Genomic DNA, 18,918 nt, shown 5'->3' with positions numbered 1-18,918 from the left:
ATATATATATATATATATATATATATATATATATATATATATATATATATCCACAGCGTCCCACTCCCAAGAGAACAGGTGGATATATATATAATCAGCATAAAATACATTTTCGTAGATATAATAAAATACTTTAACCCCTTCAGTGCCCGCCCCTTTCCCCGCCCTGTGCCGGCCGTTGTATTAGCGGGCGGGGTTTATGACGAGCTGGTCTTGTCATGAGCACAGCGCGACCGCGGCCCATGACGAGACCAGCTCGTCACGGGCATTGAAGAGGTTAATGATATAATATTTACATATAATGTTAAAAACGAAAAACACATAATTAACATAAAATTATGTTTAAAATGATATTAAAAGTTATATCAATTTTAAAAAATAGATTTAAAATACTTCCCTGTTTATTACTGTACCGCACAAAGCCACATTCTAATTAATAACAGAAAAATGACTATAAATATTATTTAAAATAAAATAACACTATACAAGTTTTATACAAAAAAACCTTAAACATAATTGAATTAATTAATATTACAAAGACAAATACATAATGAATACAGGCTATTATCTAAGAAGTTATTAAATAAAAAACATATTGTAAATTAACAATTCAATAACTTAAGAAAATATACTTTTCCAATTAAAAGATGAATTGTTATAAAAAAAATTATAATGAAATTAAAGAAAAACATCCTATCCTATTCCCCTGCATATCCAATAACTCACCTAAAAAGTGTCATAACATAAAATAAAAAAACATAAAATATACTACTAAATTGAAAACAAACACACACTAAAAGATAATTAAACATTCTTAAGATTAAAATAAGACCTTATAACAAAAAAAACAATAGGACTCAACTAAAGAATTAAAGAACAATATTATTCACAACTATACTTAAAAACAATATAAAATACTTCAAAAGGATATTCTTACCTTCTATCTTCTGTCCAGGATATTTTGGACATCACAATACTATTGATACGATATTTGATGCTCAAGAAATGTTTCAATCAATATTTTGGCTGGATACCCAGTGACACTGTTAATTCACAGAAAAGAACTGGGTTATAGCCGGTTGTGTGTCATAGAAACAAAACTTAACAAAAATATCAAGCTACACGTATATCAACTTCAATTATAAACTATATTCCAAAGGTAACCTTACCAAGAAAAATATACATTTACTATTCTATTTCCACAACGACTTACCTTAAACTTGCAAGTTGATATTATGAAGTTGGTTTATGTGTGGGTTAGCATTAAAAACATAATATTTTGTTACTATAAACTTATGGCCGCGGTACCAGGATATCCTTTGGGGTCTAGTATAATCTTTATGTATCAATATCCTGTTTTAGCTATCCGTTCATGCAGGTGAGGGCACAAAGTATAGGCTAAAGTCACTTACAAACACATCTGAGAAAATATTTACCAATATGCTGACAAGTAGGCTAGAAAATGTAAAGCCAAAGATTGGTGGGTCTGGAGGAAGGATGCAGCAAGTGGGGGTTGTAGAAGGAGAGAAGAGTTGCAGAACATGAGCTTTGGTGAACATTAAAAGCGACCTCTGTGTGAACATCTTGCTGCTAGTCAGGCCTGGGCGTAGTTCGCTGAGTTTTGCTACGTGGAGATCCGCAAGTGGATGAGTGAAGTGCAAACTGCAGTTTGCACTGGTCTTCCTGACTCTTGGGTAGAAATTCTCCCCGAGCAGCAGCTCATGCTCGCTAGTGGGTAAAAAAACTCCGCTGCACTACGCAAAGCAGAGTTTTCTTCACTCCGCGAGCTCCACAGAGCGTGAAGTGCAGAAAACTCTGCAAACTGAGCGGAGTTCACCGCCCAGGCCTACTACTAGTGCTTCAAAGTGCTATACATTACACACAAAGCACTACACAGCCTCCCCCAGATTTTAAAGATACTGGCTAGCTTACAAGCAAAAGAGGGATCCCTAACCCTCCTGTCTTTGTGAACAATGACATATAAACCATTTCTTGAAAAGGCACAAGTCCAACGTATACAGGGGATAATGTAGCGTATAAAGTGCTTAGTGAAATCACTTGGTGTAACACAATGCCTTGTCAGGGATAGTGAGAGCTGTATAAATACAAATACAATTATATTAGGAAGTGATGTTGCTCAGTCTTATTTTTATTTTTCCTTAGCACTTATTGACCTCACAATGGTCCATTAAAATAAAATTTCAATACATTCAGTAATCTGGGGTGGTCATACACCTGCCTGAAATTTGACCTAATTTACAGTCAGGGTTGGCGTACTTGTTATGCTGTATGATTTATGAATGTTCATATAGGTATACAATTCTTGTATTTTTACCAAATGCATACATTGTGGCTACTTCCTGGTGAAAATGCTAGTCACTAATGAAGTCTATATTTATGTTACAAGGCTTTAGCACATTTACCATCATTTCCAATGGCACGTACATGCTTTAGACTATAGAAAACTAGTGATGCATGCATGCATTTTACACATTTAGGGGCCTATTAGGATGGCGGTCGGAAAATCTCCCCGACCGCCATGTTAGCGGGAAAAGACCACCCGCAAGGACCGCGGCATAACCGCCGGTCCAATTAGCATGCTCCGCAGTCGACATCCGACTGCGACGGTCGGATTCTGGCGATTAACATTGCGGCGGTTGCTGCTGCCAGCAGCATCGCCGCGGTGTGAAAAGGAGCATGTCATGCATGTCACTACACTGCGTGGCAGACACTGCACAGTGCCTGCCCCCTGGTACAGGGACATGTAGGGGGGACCCCCAGTGCACCCACACACACCCCCAACACATTGGGGGCCCGCAATGGGCCCCCGGAGACATTCTCCGCATGCCTTTCCATGGCAGTTCCACCGCCGCGGAAAGGCTGGCTACCGCCGGCATCATAATCCTACCGGCGGAGCCTGGCCCTGCACCGACATCATTGTAGCGGTCCAGTTCTGCCCGCTAGGCATGCGTGCAGACTGGTACCGGCGGAAAAGTGGTGGGTGGAGATTTTCACCGCCACGGTCGTCACCGCCATGCTAATGGGACCGGCGGTTTTCTGGGTTGCGAGCGCGGGCAGATGTCTGCCGCCGGTCCGGCGGTTACCACCGCCGACCCAGCGGCGGCTATCTGCCCGCCATCCTAATAGACCCCTAAGTCATTTACATAGTACGAAATAATTCGCAAATGTGCATAACTACTAACAATGAAATATAAATGGAGAGTTTACTTTAGGAACCTGCGTACTCTTACTCTTAGACGATTATCATTTTTATTTCAGACTCATAACGGTAAATTAAAAATATGGTATAGCACTTCTGAACATGTATTAATTTAGTCAGGGAATGGTGCACTTATTTACAGTACTTTATAGGTGCATGTTAATGTCTATCAGTATTCAGAAGTGAGGTTCTACCTGTACATCGAATGTGAATAACTTTTAACTACAATAAAAAAAAAACTTTTTGTTATTCACATACAGAGGGGTAATTGACCTCTCAAAATGACTCAAAGTGACCGCATACTTGCCACTTTTCAGCTTTGTTTGGTGTTTTTGCGTGTGAGTCTTGCTGGCATTCTTTTAATCAGCTGAAGCACAAAAGTGCTTATCTCAACTGATGGAAACCAATACTATAGGATAAGTGATGCTGGTGTAAACAGTAGACACTTCCCTCTGCAGGGAAGAACTACAAAAATAACCCCTCATGGGATATTCTCTGAGATAAAGAGGATGCTGTCAGCGGCGTTAAAAAAAAAACCAATAAGGGGCCACTTTGCTTATCTAGGCAAAAGCATACTTTGTGATTGCAAAGTGGAACTGATAGTCACGGTGAAGACAGACAACAAGGGCCCGATTACTAGTTTGGCTGTGCGGTGCCAGGTCTGCAGGTACGGAATTAGGGGTTTCACATTAGGATAAGGCTACATTACTGCACGGGTAAAGCAACTAGAATTAGAGGGTAGGATTCAAGTGTTAAAGGAGAAAATATGAGTTATTTAAAATGATAAAACAAATCTTACACGTTTTTTAGAACTAGTTGTACTTAACATTCATTTATAACATTTCTAAGGTAAAGTTAAAAAAATATATATTTTATTTAAACAATTCACAGTAAAACGTACAAATGGACAGCATACAATGCCATCTGCAGAGATAGTATCAGGACATCACACTGCATTCTATAGAACTACGCGGAACTATACAGAAAGGAAAGGTTTTAGCACTGCATAACATTGAACATTCAATTGGAAAGAAACAACCCGTTCGATGCACATCACGCTATTCAAATAGATCTCATCCACATGAATAATACTACGTGCTCTTAGTGATGGGGATCCCCACTAAAATGGATACCCATGGTAACCTTAGTCCGCCCCATTCTGTTCCCCGCTTCCCTCTCAGCTAGGTACTGCTTATTTAGTCCCCAGAAGCTCTTAGGTCTACTCTGAGGGGGTAGTAGTTTGTTGTATAGCTCGGACTGTGTATTACAGAATAACATGTCTTTAGACCATTCCGCTATCGTCGGGCCGGGCCCGCGCGCCCAGCGCATTGCTATTCTTCATTTAGCGAGTAGCAGCCCCATCAGTTTCCTAGTATCCTTCTGCAGCTCCTTAGCATAGCCCAGCAGGGGGTCCGGGTGTAAAGAAAGACCTGTGATTTGGTTTAACACCTGAAAAAATTTGACTCCAAAAATCCACAACCCTGGGACAGAGCCAGGCCACATGCCTAAAACCAGCTGCTTCCTCCCCACATTGATCACACGCTGTGTCTCTCAGTCCATAGCGAAGCAGACGCTCCGGTGTGTAGTATACTCTGTTGTGGTATTTAATGTGTATGAGTCTATGCCTGCCGTTTAATGAAACCTTCTGGGTCACCTTACAGCAGTATCTCCAATTTACTTCCATCTGTGACTACTCCCAGGTCGCTTTGCCAATCGAGCCTGGCTTTGCTATACTGGTCTCTTTTAAATTCTTGCGACAAGTCGTATATATAGTATACTAGCTTAATGGGGGACTTGAAGCGCAGCAGATAAGAAAGGGAAGGCAACTCAGGGGGCTCATGGAGATCATCTCCTAGTAGAGCCCGCAGCGCATGTCGCACCCTGAAATAGTGAAACTGGGAGAGAGGGGTAAAATCAAGTCCCTCAATTGCTATATCTGCCCACTCCCGGACCCTACCAACCATAAACAGGTCACCCATAGTTGTAATGTTAAGTGTTCGTAAGGTCCGCACCACTTCTTTTTCTGCGCTCATACGCAGCCAGTAGCACCATTCTACTGGCAGCAAGGGAGAGTACAACAACGAGCCTGCCTGTTACTTTAAAAAGTCATGCCACGTGTGTACTGTTGAGTTCACTGAGTCTAGTATGCCGTTGCTTCTAACCGGATTACGAAACAGTCGTCGAGGGAGGGGGTCTGGGTCAACCGCCACCTGTTCAATCTGCATGTGAGGGAGACTCTGCGGGCCATGTGTCCAGAAATACGCGCGTGAGCTTTGTGCTGCTCTGTAGTACAGTTCTAAGTCAAGTGCACTCAGACCACCCATAGAATATGGAAGGGTTAGAATGTCCCATTTGATGCGCGGTTGCTTACCAGCCCATGCTAAGTTCACCATTAGAGAACCATTAGAGAACGTAGTGTCTGTAACGTGTGGCTCGGAAGGACCATAGGAATGTGTTAAAAGAGGAACAGAAACCTGGACAGGACCACCATCTTCATTAGGGGTATGCAACCCAATAAGGACAGCGGCAAACAGACCCATAGATCAATGTCTTCCTCCAATATGACAATAGCTCTCCCGTAATTATCACTGATCACTAAGTCCGAGTCTTCATGAATCTGTATCCCCAGATATCACACAGGGTCAGCAGAGCACTGGAAAGGAAAATCCAGAACTACAGGTGTTGTGTCAGCAGTCAACGGAAATACAATAGACTTAGACCAGTTAATGCTGAGACCAGAGAGGCTCCCATACTTCAGTACCTCGTTAATTATTGGGGTTAGGTTGCGTGCCTGCTCCCAAACGTACAGCAGTGTCCGTATAAGCGGATACTATACTGTTGTAATTCGGGAAACAAATCCTCCTGTGCCCATGGTATTCCTGCAATGCACGCCAAGGGCTCCGCCACAATTGCATATAACAGCGAAGATAGGGACAACCCTGCCGCGTGCCTCTAGAAATTCGAAAAGGGAAGTAATCACTTCACCTGCCCGTACTCTAGCTGCTGGTTTATTATAGAGAATTGACACCAACTTAAGAAAGATCTCACCCACTCCCATTCGGCGTAAGACCTGCATCATAAAGGCCCATGCAACTGAATCAAACGCCTTCTCGGCATCCAAGAAGATCGCCACCGGCTTGATCTCTGGCTTAACATGCTGAATAGTACCGAACACTGTTCTTGGATTATACGCCAGGTTGCAGCCCGGAACAAAACCCGCATGCTCTGGACTCACCAAGATCGGAATCAATGGGGCCAATCTGTTTGCAAGGACTTTGCCGAAAATCTTGGTGTCGACATTAAGGAGAGATAAAGGCCTACAGGACGAGCATTCGTCAGGAGGCATCCCCGGTTTTAATAAAGTGATTAATAATGCTTCCCTTATTGTTTGGGGCATCTCTCCAGTCTCACTCATCTCGTCAGCCAGGGTGCTTAAATGTTGATTAGCAATTCTTTATAGGTTTTTATAGAAACTGACTGTAAGCCCATCCTGCCTTGGGGTACTATCATCACGCATCGCAACAAGCATGATTAATAGATTGGAGGGACTCTAAGGGTCTCATCCGATATTCCCTGCGATCGTTGGTAAGCCAGGGAAGTTGTATATGTTCCAAGTAGTTCTGGATAGCTGTGTGTCGTTTGCCTCCACTTTGGAGCAATACAGGTCTGAGTAATATTCTCTGAACCTATTGGCTATCGCAACAGAGTCTTTCAACAACCCACCATCTGAGTCTCGTAACTCCGTCACTAGACCAGATTCTCTTTGCCGGTGCACAAGTGCCGCAAGCACTGATCCCGGTCTCTCACCCTCCCCATAGGTTTTTGCTGTCGCGTATGTGCCCATTTGTTGTAACTCACTATCTGCCAGTTCATGGTATTCCTCGAGAATTTTTCCAAAGTGTCTGAGCTGTGGACATTGTCTCGAGCCAGGGCATCTTGTTCCAGTTTACCTAATTGACTCTCGATGCCATTCTCTTCCTGATAGAGCGAAGAACCCCCTATTGTTTGTACAATGCCACCCCTCGAATATACACTTTAAATGTTTCCCACAATGTGAGAAACTGAGCCAATATTGGTATAAAAAAATTCCTCCATGGCAACGTCTAATACAGCTTTGAATACAGACTCTAAAAGAGAGTATGGGGAAACCTGTAAATGGGGCAGGAGTCGCAGAGGGAGACTCTACCTCCAGCATTATAGGAGAGTGGCCAGAGAGAGAACGCAGAAGTATAGTGCAGTCTCGCACCTGGGGCAGAAGGGACCTCGACAACAACCAGTAGTATATTCTTGTGTGTATATTATGCGGGGCTGAATAATGCGTGAACCCCCCCATACCAGGAGACCTAGCTCGCCGGACATCTACCAAATCCAGCTGCTTGGCGATGCCGCTTATGGTCCTAGCTGCAGCTGAAGGGCGCCGAATCAGGCCCCCCGAGAGGTCAAGTTGCGGGTCTAATACGCAACTGAGATCTCCACCCCACAGCTGCGGTATGGAAGTTTCGTCCCGCAGGCGTTTGAGAAGTGAATGATAAAAGTGTGGATTGTCGTAATTGGGACCGTGAATATTAACTACTAACAGATTCAGTACTTTGCCATGCCATCTGCTCCCAGGGTCCACCTATCGCACCTCCAGCAAAATACCTGATCTAGGATTGACCCAAGTAAGCACCCATCTGGCACGAGACGTGAACCCTACTGCCTGGAACTTGCGGAGGAGTCTCCTGTGGTTAAGCATATTGCTACTAGGGGATAAATGAGTCTCCTGGAGCAACGCTACATCAACTTCATGTTCAGGCAATAATTTTGCGCATCTTCCGGAAATCATTCAATCCCCTCACATTCCAGGTTAAGAAACATATTTTGATACATAGACTGCTTCATCCTGTACCATAATGTGCAGTTAATACAAACTTAAATGTAATTATCCTTCCCATGAATGACGGTCTGAAATGGTGTGTCTGGCACAGAATTTGTAAATAGACTGAATTTAAAGCAAATAACATTCTTGCCGCCCACCCACGCTATGCCATCCCCAACTGGGCATAGACTATACATAGAGGACCCACCCACACCTGTCTAGCATAAACAATACTACCAGATCAGATAAACAATAAGCTTGGCAATGTGCTATATGGCTTTTAATACTCGGGGAGAGGTTACCCGCAACACACTTAAAGAACCGGAGGCTCCTGCCGCTATCTATAATATATCAGTATCCAGAAGGAAACGCCGAGTTGCAAAACCCGGAGGGAGTATGAAAACAGGTGATTACCTCTAACATTGGAGTTCAAGCCTGCAGTGGCGCACAAACAGCACATATCAAATGTAATAATATTACAAGCTATTAATCATAACTAGTGACTCCTCTATTGAACCCACCCAGGCTAATCTTACCATACCCAAACGCTCGAAATTCCAACATTATCTAGCGATTCCACATTGGGCTTGCACAACTCTGTGCCTGCCTGTCATGCCTAGGTATGTTCTCATATGATTGAGCCTAATCATTTTCATCCAAGTCTCTGTGAGATCCGTCAGCTTGTTCAGTCGATCCCAGCTGATGCTTGTGGGTACTCAGCTTGCTCAGTTCCTTGAGAGCTTTCTTCTGCACCTTGGGGTCTGTGAAGATTCTGGTCTTGCCATTCATCATGACTGTTTGGCTGGATATAACATGGCATAGTCCAAATTTTGCTCCCTAAGTTTCCGCTTTTTAGGAACAAATTGTCGCTGCGCTTCCTGGACCTTAAAGGTAAAATCTTGAAACAGCCAGAGCGCTGAGCCTTCATGCTGTAGGGCGCCCAATTCCCTTGACATTTTTTTTTAGCAGAGTCTCTGTTCCTGTAGTTTAGCAATTTGGCAATCACGGGTCTAGGAGGGGCCCCAGGGGGAGGCCTAGGACCCAGTGAGCGGTGCGCACGTTCTACAATGAACATTGCAGAGAAGGTATCACGCCCAAGCAAAGTAACAAGAAGCTACTCAACAAATGCCTCCATGTTCCCGGTAGGTGTAATTTCGGGAAGACCCACAATGCGTATATTACTACGCCTGTATCTGTCTTCTAACTCTTCGGTTTTGTCTTGTAGAACCGCCAGGAGCTTCCCCATTTGTTTCTGAGCACCATCAGATTCTGTTTGGGCTTCCTCCACATCAGCGATTCGGTGCTCCGTCATGTCAAGGCACTCTGCTTGCTTATCAAACCTCTTGGACATGCGGTCTATCCTGTAAGATAGTGAGTCAATCTTTCCATCAATTGTTGCGAGGCTCTTCTGCATAGCCGATAATATTTGCCGAAAATCCCCATCTGCATCATCAGTGACATTGCCTGGCCCAGATGCCCCCGCATCCAAGCTCTCATCTCTGTGCCTCGACTTGCGCTGATAGAATTGCAGCTTGGATTGCATTCTGTCCACCTTGCCCAATATGACTCTGGCCCCAGACACTATCCTCACAGCGGGATCAATAGGAGCTATGTAAAATCAGCGATGCGAGACAGCTACACGTAGCAGAATCAGGGGGTTCTTCCCTTAGTGGGATCGCTACCACTGCTGCACCGAGTGCACCCACTGTCCAGCACAGCCTAGGAGATGTCCCAAGGGCCAGTCACCACTTACTACTGAGCAGGCAGATTCTACTCATCCCCACTCGAAGCAAGCCCAAATTAGGAAGCTGACCGGGCTGAGCAATTGCCAAATGTCCCTACAACCACAGTCCTTGGGATGGGGGCTGCAGGCCACGTACTGACTCAATCTAGCGTAGATATAGCAGATCACTCAGCTCGAATGTCCCAGCGTGTTGCTGCTGGCTCCCATGGATCTCCTCTCTAAGGGATGCCTCTGAGGCCCGCTACACATACCAGGACACAGGCCCGTCTGCCGATCTTCAGGAGCAACGATCTTTATGTACCTCACACAACGGCAGCTTCCCACAGATGTTGTCTGCCTGTCTGGGGGGTTTCAAAAAGAGGGTTCCAGGCCACAGGCCCCTCTTCGCGGTCTTGTTGGGCAAATCCCACCACCTCCTCAGGGTCGCGCACCAGCCCACCGTGAGCTGGCGCTTGGATAGGCCTTTACTACCTGCGCCACAGTGCACAGCCGAGGGCCGCGCTCGATGATCATCTGGTGTAGACAGGTCCGTCCGGGGGAAAAAAACAAAATTGGGTTCACCGACAGATTTAGCAAACCATCCACATGTGATCTCAAGTCCCTGATTTGAAATTCAGGAACAGTTAGACTTTAATATCAGCTGCCAAGACTGGATGAATAGCTGTTAAAGCACCAGAAATAATTCTGTAGATCTGAGAATGATCTGGAAAACACTTTTTAGGATACATTGGTCACCACAAAAATAGAGAAATGGACTGCTGGTGCTTGACCTTTGCTGGCATAGCAAACAAAGTGGTAATTTAAAAACAAACTTTTTGGTGACATTTCATTGGTACCCAGGTGTACATGTAAGAATTCAGATGGTTTGAATAACGAAAATTGAACTCAGCACATGCCTTGTAGGAGCAGGGTGCGGGAAGCATCCTTCACAACACGGGCATTGTATCACAATGCCTTTACATCTCAGGCATTACAACGCAAGTTGCAAGTCGTTATGACTTGCGCTGGATGACGATCTAACCTAATGAATAGTATGATTTACTATTCGAACACCTTCACTACTGTATGTAGACTAGAGTTGGAATAGTAAATCATACTATTCGTAAGTCCAGTGCCCTCCAGCGCAAGTCGTTGTAATGACTTGTGTTGTAACAAACGCGATGTAAAGTACCGCGTTGTAAATGTATACGTAGTAACGTCATACATTCGCAGGGTGCACCTGTAGCCTAATACACTTTGGAGAAGGGCACAGCTTTTTAAGGAAGTGTGGTGCATCAGCAGAGAAGTACAAAGGATAGCAAGTGCTGAAAGCAGTGATGGGAGTTTGGTTATAACAGTTGGAGTACGTGGCAAGTTTAGAAAAGGTTTTTTAGTGAGTTGAGAATAATATGAACATTTTTAAAGAATATGGTCCAAGCTGGTTGAGATACATGGTTCAAATTCAAAAGATTGAGACTTTGATTGTGTGGTATTCTTTGTATATCTTTAGCCATTTTACCTAATCTACATTTCCTAACCATTTTTCTGTAGCTTTTTGTCATCTTTATAACTCTTACTAAACAGGCACATACATTACTATCTGCATTTTATGCATGGCTCTACCTTTTGCAGTCTTGACTAAAGTTATGTAATTTGTGTACTGTAAATTAAGTATAGATACTTAATTTTTTTTTTTAAGTATGCTACTAATAATTACTAAATATATACATCTGATTTTCAATTTCCTCCAACAGCATTGAAGTTTTTTAACCTGCATGGAATCGGAGTTCACCAGACAAAGATGGCAGTGGATATTGACAGAAACCTACAAATTATTTGGCGGAGACATGGGAACCCATATGTGACCTATTACTTGTACCGAGTCAAAGGCGAGGCATATCTCCCCCGACAGATTGACGGCCTATCTGGCGGCCCATACACCATTGTAGTCATCACCCTAGGCCAGCACTTTAGACTTTTCCCTATTGAGGTTTTCATCAGACGGGTGGTCAATATTCGCAAGGCCATTGAACGTCTTCACATTAGGAGCCCATCCACAAAAGTCATCATTAAATCCGAAAATACTAGAGAAGTGCACCCTGACACAGAACGATTTAGTGATTTCCACGGTTACGTTCAATACCTTGCAGTGAATGAAATTTTTCAAGATCTGAACGTTGCCATGATTGACGCCTGGGACATGACCACAGCGCTGGACACAGACGATGCACACCCACCCGAAAATATCATTGCAAATCAAATTGACATGTTTTTGACTTTTATCTGTCAGGATAGATCCCTTACTGAATAAAGTAGCTTGAAAATGTTTTAAAACAACATGAAATGCTATTGGGAAGGCAATAATATAGTACCTGCGGAGTACAGCAGAGACTGTCAGACTTTGGACATGATTAATGCAGGTATAGTGCCCTTCCTGACAAAGCAATGTGGTTTTTTTAGGGTTAAGGATGATTTCTGCAGATCTTTCATGGTTGCTGGTCTTAGCAGCTAAGTTTGATATGGTGCTCATAATGTAGGGATTTGTACATCTTTTCAGCGGAGGATGATGTGTGATGATGTGAGGCATGACTTCCTTGTGTGTGATGAGGCAGAGGGCAATGCATGATGTGGTGAGGCATGGGAGGATATGTGATGAGGCAATCTTTGGGATCATATTTGCTGAAGTAAGGGATGAAATGATGTACAAAGAGGGAAAACATTTCATGGTGTTTGTTAAGGTAAGAGATGGAATGAGGTGAGGGCTGCGTTGTTGTACAATTATGTGTCATCAGAAGATAGGTTATTAGATATGTTATATCATCATTTGAGATGAAATACAGGATAATGATGAGTGAAGGCATGGAATAATATGTAATCAAATAACGCATGGGGTGATATGTGATGAGGAGATACCTGGAATTCATTTGATATTGTGAAGTGTGGGATGATACATGACCAAATAAAGCATGGCATGATGTATTATAAGATGAGGTATCATATAATGTATGATGATGTAGGGCATGATGTCTAGAGCTGGAGAAGTGGTGGGCTCACTATGACACTGAAAAAGGAACTTGATGGAAAGCAGTGTTGTGGCTCTGTAAACTTCCAGTCAGCCCGACGTGCTGCGACACACTTTGGCGTGATCTCAGCTTGAGTTGATGGTGACACCTCCAGCCTCATTGCTTCATGGAGTGAGAGACTAGGAGGTGATGTAGGTGTATCAGAGATCACTGTGTACCAGGCCGGCCGGAGCCTCATAGTGTAAGCACAGCAGTGAGTCATTTTTAGAGTGGTAGGATTGTGGACTGGGTGTTCGACAAGCTGGGTGGAGGATGAGACCCAGTGGCTGGTACAGAGTGGTCCCCTTGACATTCGGCACCCCCATGCTGTGACCTGAGGGGCACTGCCTACAAGCGGTCCCGCTGGGTGATTGATTGGGGGCCTTGGAAGATTCACACTGCACATGATGGCTCCCTTATAAGCCCCTAATTTGGCAAACCACATGGCAGCTTCTGGGGCTGTTGCATGATGGCGACAAAGTATAGGGAAAATACAGCTTTCCTTAATTTGCGAGGTAATGCAGAGTGAATGAACCAGGAAGAAGCTCCAGAAATTATGCAGAAATTATAATGCGCAAAATTGAGGGAAAGCTGTAGGGCCTATCTAGTCATGTCCTACTGGCCAAGAAGAGATGGGGGGAGGGGTGCTAGCCATGGAAGGGTAATGGTGATACTTCACTCACTAGACCTGAGCGAGAAAGTTCCATGGTGGGCAGCCCAGAAGAGAACTGTGTTGCTCAGAGGCAGCAGTCACCTGTTCTTTCCAGATAGCCTGTAGTGCTTTGACCAGTAAGAGAGAACTGATGGCTAATCAAAGGGACTTGTTGCCACGGGAGCTAAAGGCATCAGTGTGCTACTCTGTGAGGCTGACAATCTAAGATAAGGGGTAGAACATTTATTTTCTCACAGGTGGCCTTGACATGATCGTTCTTGCATTCCCTGCGGTCTGACAATGGGTGACTCTTGAACACATGGAGGGATGCTATTGACCCAAAGCGAGGTGGAGAGTGGTGTAGTCCTGATTCCTAATTAGAGACAGGCCATGAGTGTGGTGTCTCCGGTAGGTGGAGGGGACATTTTTAATGAATGATAGTATTTCTGAGATGGGATTTCTTTTGGCTTTCTTCTGTCCACTTCTTCTTCCCCAAATCCTTTTAGTAGATGAGAAACAATCAGTGACTGATGGCCTGTGTAGAGAGTATACCTGATACGTACAAGTGCATTGATCAATGTTTAGTTCCTATTGTGCCAGCTCGATAACGTATTTGGACTTTTGTTTATTTTTTCCCCCAGCCATTGGATTGCAGATGGGGCATATTTGTTCTTGTCAATAAATAAATTTTCATGTAACTAATTTTATTAAAATAAGTGGAATACTAGCAATTTGTTTACTATATACTAGGGTTAAAGTTATGGTTAATAGGACTACAGTGTGGCTTCTTATCACAAGCCCATGCTATGTAAATCAATAAAGATATTTTAAAGTTTGGAAACCTTGGCTATTTTCATTTACTATTTTTTTTTTTTAAGTGAAATAATTCTCCGAACTATTCAAGGTTAGTCATTACTGGTGAGGAAGGGGAAGGGTTGAGAGTTAATAGTTAAATATACACTGAAAAGGGAATGGCAGACCAGGAAAAATGGCGATCTAATTGTGGTAGAAGAGAGGGCTGGAGAGGAAATGATATGCTGTCCTATGCCCAGTGCAATCTCAAATGCCACACACAGATCCAACAATCACTACTGTACCTTACCCCAGAGGTCTTCAAACCTTTTTGCTCAGAGCCCCCCTAAGCAAAATATTTCGAAGTCGCCCCCCCCTCCAAAACATTATGGCAAGGATTGGGGGAGTAGGAGGGAAATGGGTGCGTATAGGGAGTGGTGCTTCTGAGATGATTTCAGGAGTACTTTTTCTATAGCTTATAAACCTCACTAAATATGAGACTTCTAAAACAGCAAAAGCTTCAAACAAAAACATGTATTATCCCAAACATACTTACCCCCATAATTGGGGTGTTGTGAGCCACTCCCACTCTTGGACCCCAAGGCAACTACACCTGCTGCATTTCTCATAACTGCAGTCCTAAGTAGCAGGCTTTCTCCTTTGCATCTTTTACCTCTTCCCCACCTTGGCGGATCATCACCTCGGCCCTAATGCTAGAAAGAAAAATATTCTGCCATGCCCCTTTTTTAAAGGTAAACTGTCATAATTGTGACGCAGTGGGCCCCTCAAACCCCTGAGCCCCAGTCCTGCTTCATGTGCTTCCCTAATGATTACCAGCAGTGGCCACTTACACACCTGGCAGCAGTACCAGCTTCACTAATAAATGACCTTTTTAAAAAGAAATTAAAAAAGAGACCACTTACATGGTCCCCTTCTTTGGGGTATTTCTATCAAGGAGCTGTCTCTGGCCATTTGTAAACATAAAAATGAGTCCCCATACAGTGCTCCCTATTCTGGGCCTTCTCTTTGACCATATCAATGAATCTCACTCCTTTCCTCTGTCTCCTGGAACATTACTGTGAGGCTCCAATAGTCGAGAGGGTTAGGGCTCTGCATCTGAATGCAACCCTGCTGGCCTTCTACCCGCCACCCCATGGTCTCAGCTTTCACACAAAAAACTTGTCCAGAATGGTTAATATTGACTTTGAGGTGCCTCTGCCTGAAAGCAAAGGGTGTGGTGGTAGTGCAGAAAGTTGAAAAAGAAACCAGCCATTAATTGATTGAGTCACATAAAGCCAGGGCCACTGGAATTATGAGTTTCTGCAGCAGTATTATTTTTGCACATAATTATGAGTTTACCGCATTTGCTACATAATCCATAATTTGCAGATTCCAACCAAAAAAACTTGATTTTAGCTTAAACGGAACAAAAGTTACTTAAAACGAGGCAAAGTGTTCCGGAGCAGAGGGAGGCCCTTTGCAAAGATTGACTGGCAATCTTGTAGTTGCTTACGGCTGTATTTGGGTGAGATGAAATATTTCCCTTGACAGCGTTACCATGAGTTAAAATAGCAAAATAATGAAGTAATGCTAACCACAAAATGTGCCGCATAAGTAACCTTTTTTGTTGCATTATTTAGTCAACCCTGCAGCATAATGTGGTCCTATCCTACTGAATTATTCCAGCGGCTCTTCATCCTCAAGGAAGGCCATGCTTGTGTTCGGCAAGTTGCCTCACCCTACGTGGAAGACCGGTTTCATATGCACCGGCGCCCATTGCCATTAATCAGCTTCTTGACGGGAATCTGTCGGCTGCACTAACTGAAGTCCTATACCCCGCACGCTCCTTCAACGCTTTCCTGGGGAATCCCTCCAGGAATCTATCCCTTCGTGTCCACGCACGGCTAGACCGAGCATCACACTCGCTCACGGCATCATGTTCTCAGACCTGTTATTCATTAGTCCTGATGATGATCTAGATATTAACAGCATGCATGTTAAACACATGAGTTAAAAGTTGTGCATGACTGTTTACCTTCTAAATAGCTTGCCCCCCATCTCTCGATCGGCGTAAAGCTTGGTTGTTTAGCCTGAAAAAACCTTTACAAATGTGATTGTTCTTTGTATGTTTTATATGTTTTGTCTGTTGAAGGACACAGGACTGTTTCCCACTCTATTCGTTTTACTCTATAGCCAATTCATTACGTTGAACATTAAATTTACATGTCCGGCTGGACATTTCTAAGTAATATAGTACTGATTCTGGGCTATATTTATTTTTCCTACACTAAATTGATTTCGAAGGACCATTTGTTTTTTGAAATAGTAAATACCCCAGGTCCTTCTTACCTAACGGGTTCCCCTTGTTTACAATTACTAAAGCTTCATGGCGGCAAAGATTTATTCTTTTTGAGATGTAATGCAGGGGTGTTAGCTGAGATTTGGAATAGTGGAGGCACTTACAAAAATGTCTGCATTAGATACAGTTGTATTACTAAAAAGTACATTATGTAAGAACTTGTTTTACCTAAATCACTGCATCATTTTGCTGCAACAGCAGCCTAGTTTAAACTATTTAAATACTATTTTAAAATAATGACTTACATATTCAGAGTGCTTTCTGCTACAGGCTGGGACCTCATAGCACTATAAACAGGGCCACTGGAATTATGTGGCAAGAGATGGCCAAATTATGCAACAAGCAGAGGCGAATAATGCTGCATAATCTTGCCTATTTTGTGATAGTATTATTTTGCCATTTTTCGACTTGTTAACAGTGTCCTGGCATATATTTCCCCTCAGTAGTACCACTGTAACACCCACATATAGCAATAAGCAACAGAAAGGTGACCAGTCAACCTTTAGAAAGGGCTTCAAGGTAATGTGTTGCTGCTGCCGTTTGAGCTCGAAACGTGTTTTTTAAAAAAAAAATCTGCAAATCATGCAGCAGATAATGAAATATGTGGCAAATGCAGGAAATCCATAACTATGCTCAAAATGCTAACACACATATACACACATTTACAGTGATGGTAGTTGCAAACTGAGGTTTCATAACCTAAGAGTGCATTTATCACCAGTTAGTTTAACTTGCATTTATTTTTCAATTCTTCTGTTATTGTATTATTTTATACACACTTAAGACTGTGAACACAAAATACTTGCCCTTTTTTAAAAAAACTTATTTGATCCTGCCAGCACACTCACTGACCCCCAACCCCACCGCACTCTGATAACAGTTGTCACTTTCACTTCAAGGCCTGGGTGTAAATGAAGACGGCCTGGAAATGCAGCAAATACAAATCGCTGCACTTCCAGGCCATCTTCATTTACATGTACTTTCAGAGGCATTAGCGCCCCCCTGGGAACCCATCCACGCCCCCCCAGGGGGGCGCGCCCCACAGTTTGAAGACTTCTGCCTTACCCCAACCCTACCCTCCACACTAAATTTACCTCTACCATTATCTCCACAGCTTTCTTCAGTGATAATCCCAAAAATATTCCAAGTGCTAATCCCATTACTATCCCCAACTCGAATCCCATCTCAGGGCCAAACCAAGGGGCATATCATCAATGAGGCGATAAAAAATTATCGCCGCTTTTGCGTCCGTTTTCGGACGAAAAGTGGCGATAATTTTATCGCCTAATCAGCAAAGTCACACTATCGCGTGAAAACTTGCATTAGCGCCTGTATTCTGAACGCCCAGCTTTGCATCTCTAATGAGATGCAAAGTGGGCGTTCCTGCCCTGACATAACTGGAGAAATGTCACTAAGCAACATTTCTCCAATTATCAATGGGCACGCTAACCTGCAGAGCGACAAGCAAAGTAGCGATAACCTGTGTTATCGCTACTTTCCTTACGCCTGCTTCAAGACTGACTTAGCCATGATATCCTTTGTAAGGTGGATATCATGGCTAAGTATGCCTTGCCCTATCATCAAGCTATCGCCAAACTTTGTGAGATTATCGCTGGATTTCCAGCGATAATATCACATTTGGCAGTTAGCGCTTGGAATTTTATCGCTTTTGAGATAAGTGTTGCTGATAGCACGCTATCTCAGCGATAAAATTCCACTTTACCCGGCGATAATTATCCTAGCACTAAGTGCGCTTAGTGATAATTATCGCCCGTCCTTGATGATATGCCCCCAAATTCTGTCTCTCGCCCCAGTGCGATTCCCAACACCTTGCCTATGTCATTACAACCCTCTTTAACCTCAACACTGTGCCATTACACTTTCTACAACCTTAACTGTAACTCTGACTAACCAGGAAAACTGACATGCAAATGCAAGCAATTACATCCCCAATCATAATACTGACCACAGATTTAGCCTTAAACCTAACCCAAACCACAACCTCAACCTAAACTGTATACTCCAACACTAAGTAAACCCTTACCCTTACTCCATCACTAACCCCATTTAAATGCCCAAGCCCAGCCTATTCACGAATTCCAATACTTACTGTTGAACTAACCTTATCCTCACATTTACCCAAAGACAACTTTAACCCTACTATTAGCTGAATATTAAAACAACTCTGGTCCTGATTACGATTATAGGTGTTATTTAACCCACCTGATAAATAAAGATACCACAAGTAACAT

General features: G+C 43.3%; 1 protein-coding gene across 5 annotated transcripts in view; it reads left to right on the top strand.

Annotated features, from left to right (window-relative positions):
• The window catches only part of LOC146856308 (NXPE family member 1-like), a 355,569-nt gene extending 341,213 nt beyond the window's left edge, over window positions 1-14,356 (top strand). For all 5 annotated transcript variants that reach the window (XM_085654416.1, XM_085654417.1, XM_085654420.1 and 2 more), the window contains one exon: window positions 11,556-14,356. In XM_085654416.1, the coding sequence (XP_085510542.1) occupies window positions 11,556-12,112 (557 nt within the window). In that variant the 3' untranslated portion in view covers window positions 12,113-14,356. The remainder of the gene's footprint in view (window positions 1-11,555) is intronic.
• The last annotated feature ends 4,562 nt before the right edge of the window (window positions 14,357-18,918 follow it).

This window comes from Triturus cristatus, chromosome 4_1 (genome assembly GCF_964204655.1).
Source record: "Triturus cristatus chromosome 4_1, aTriCri1.1, whole genome shotgun sequence".
Lineage (NCBI taxonomy): Eukaryota > Metazoa > Chordata > Amphibia > Caudata > Salamandridae > Triturus > Triturus cristatus.
Note: the sequence above shows the minus strand (reverse complement) of the source record. Positions and strands in the feature narration are given on the sequence as shown.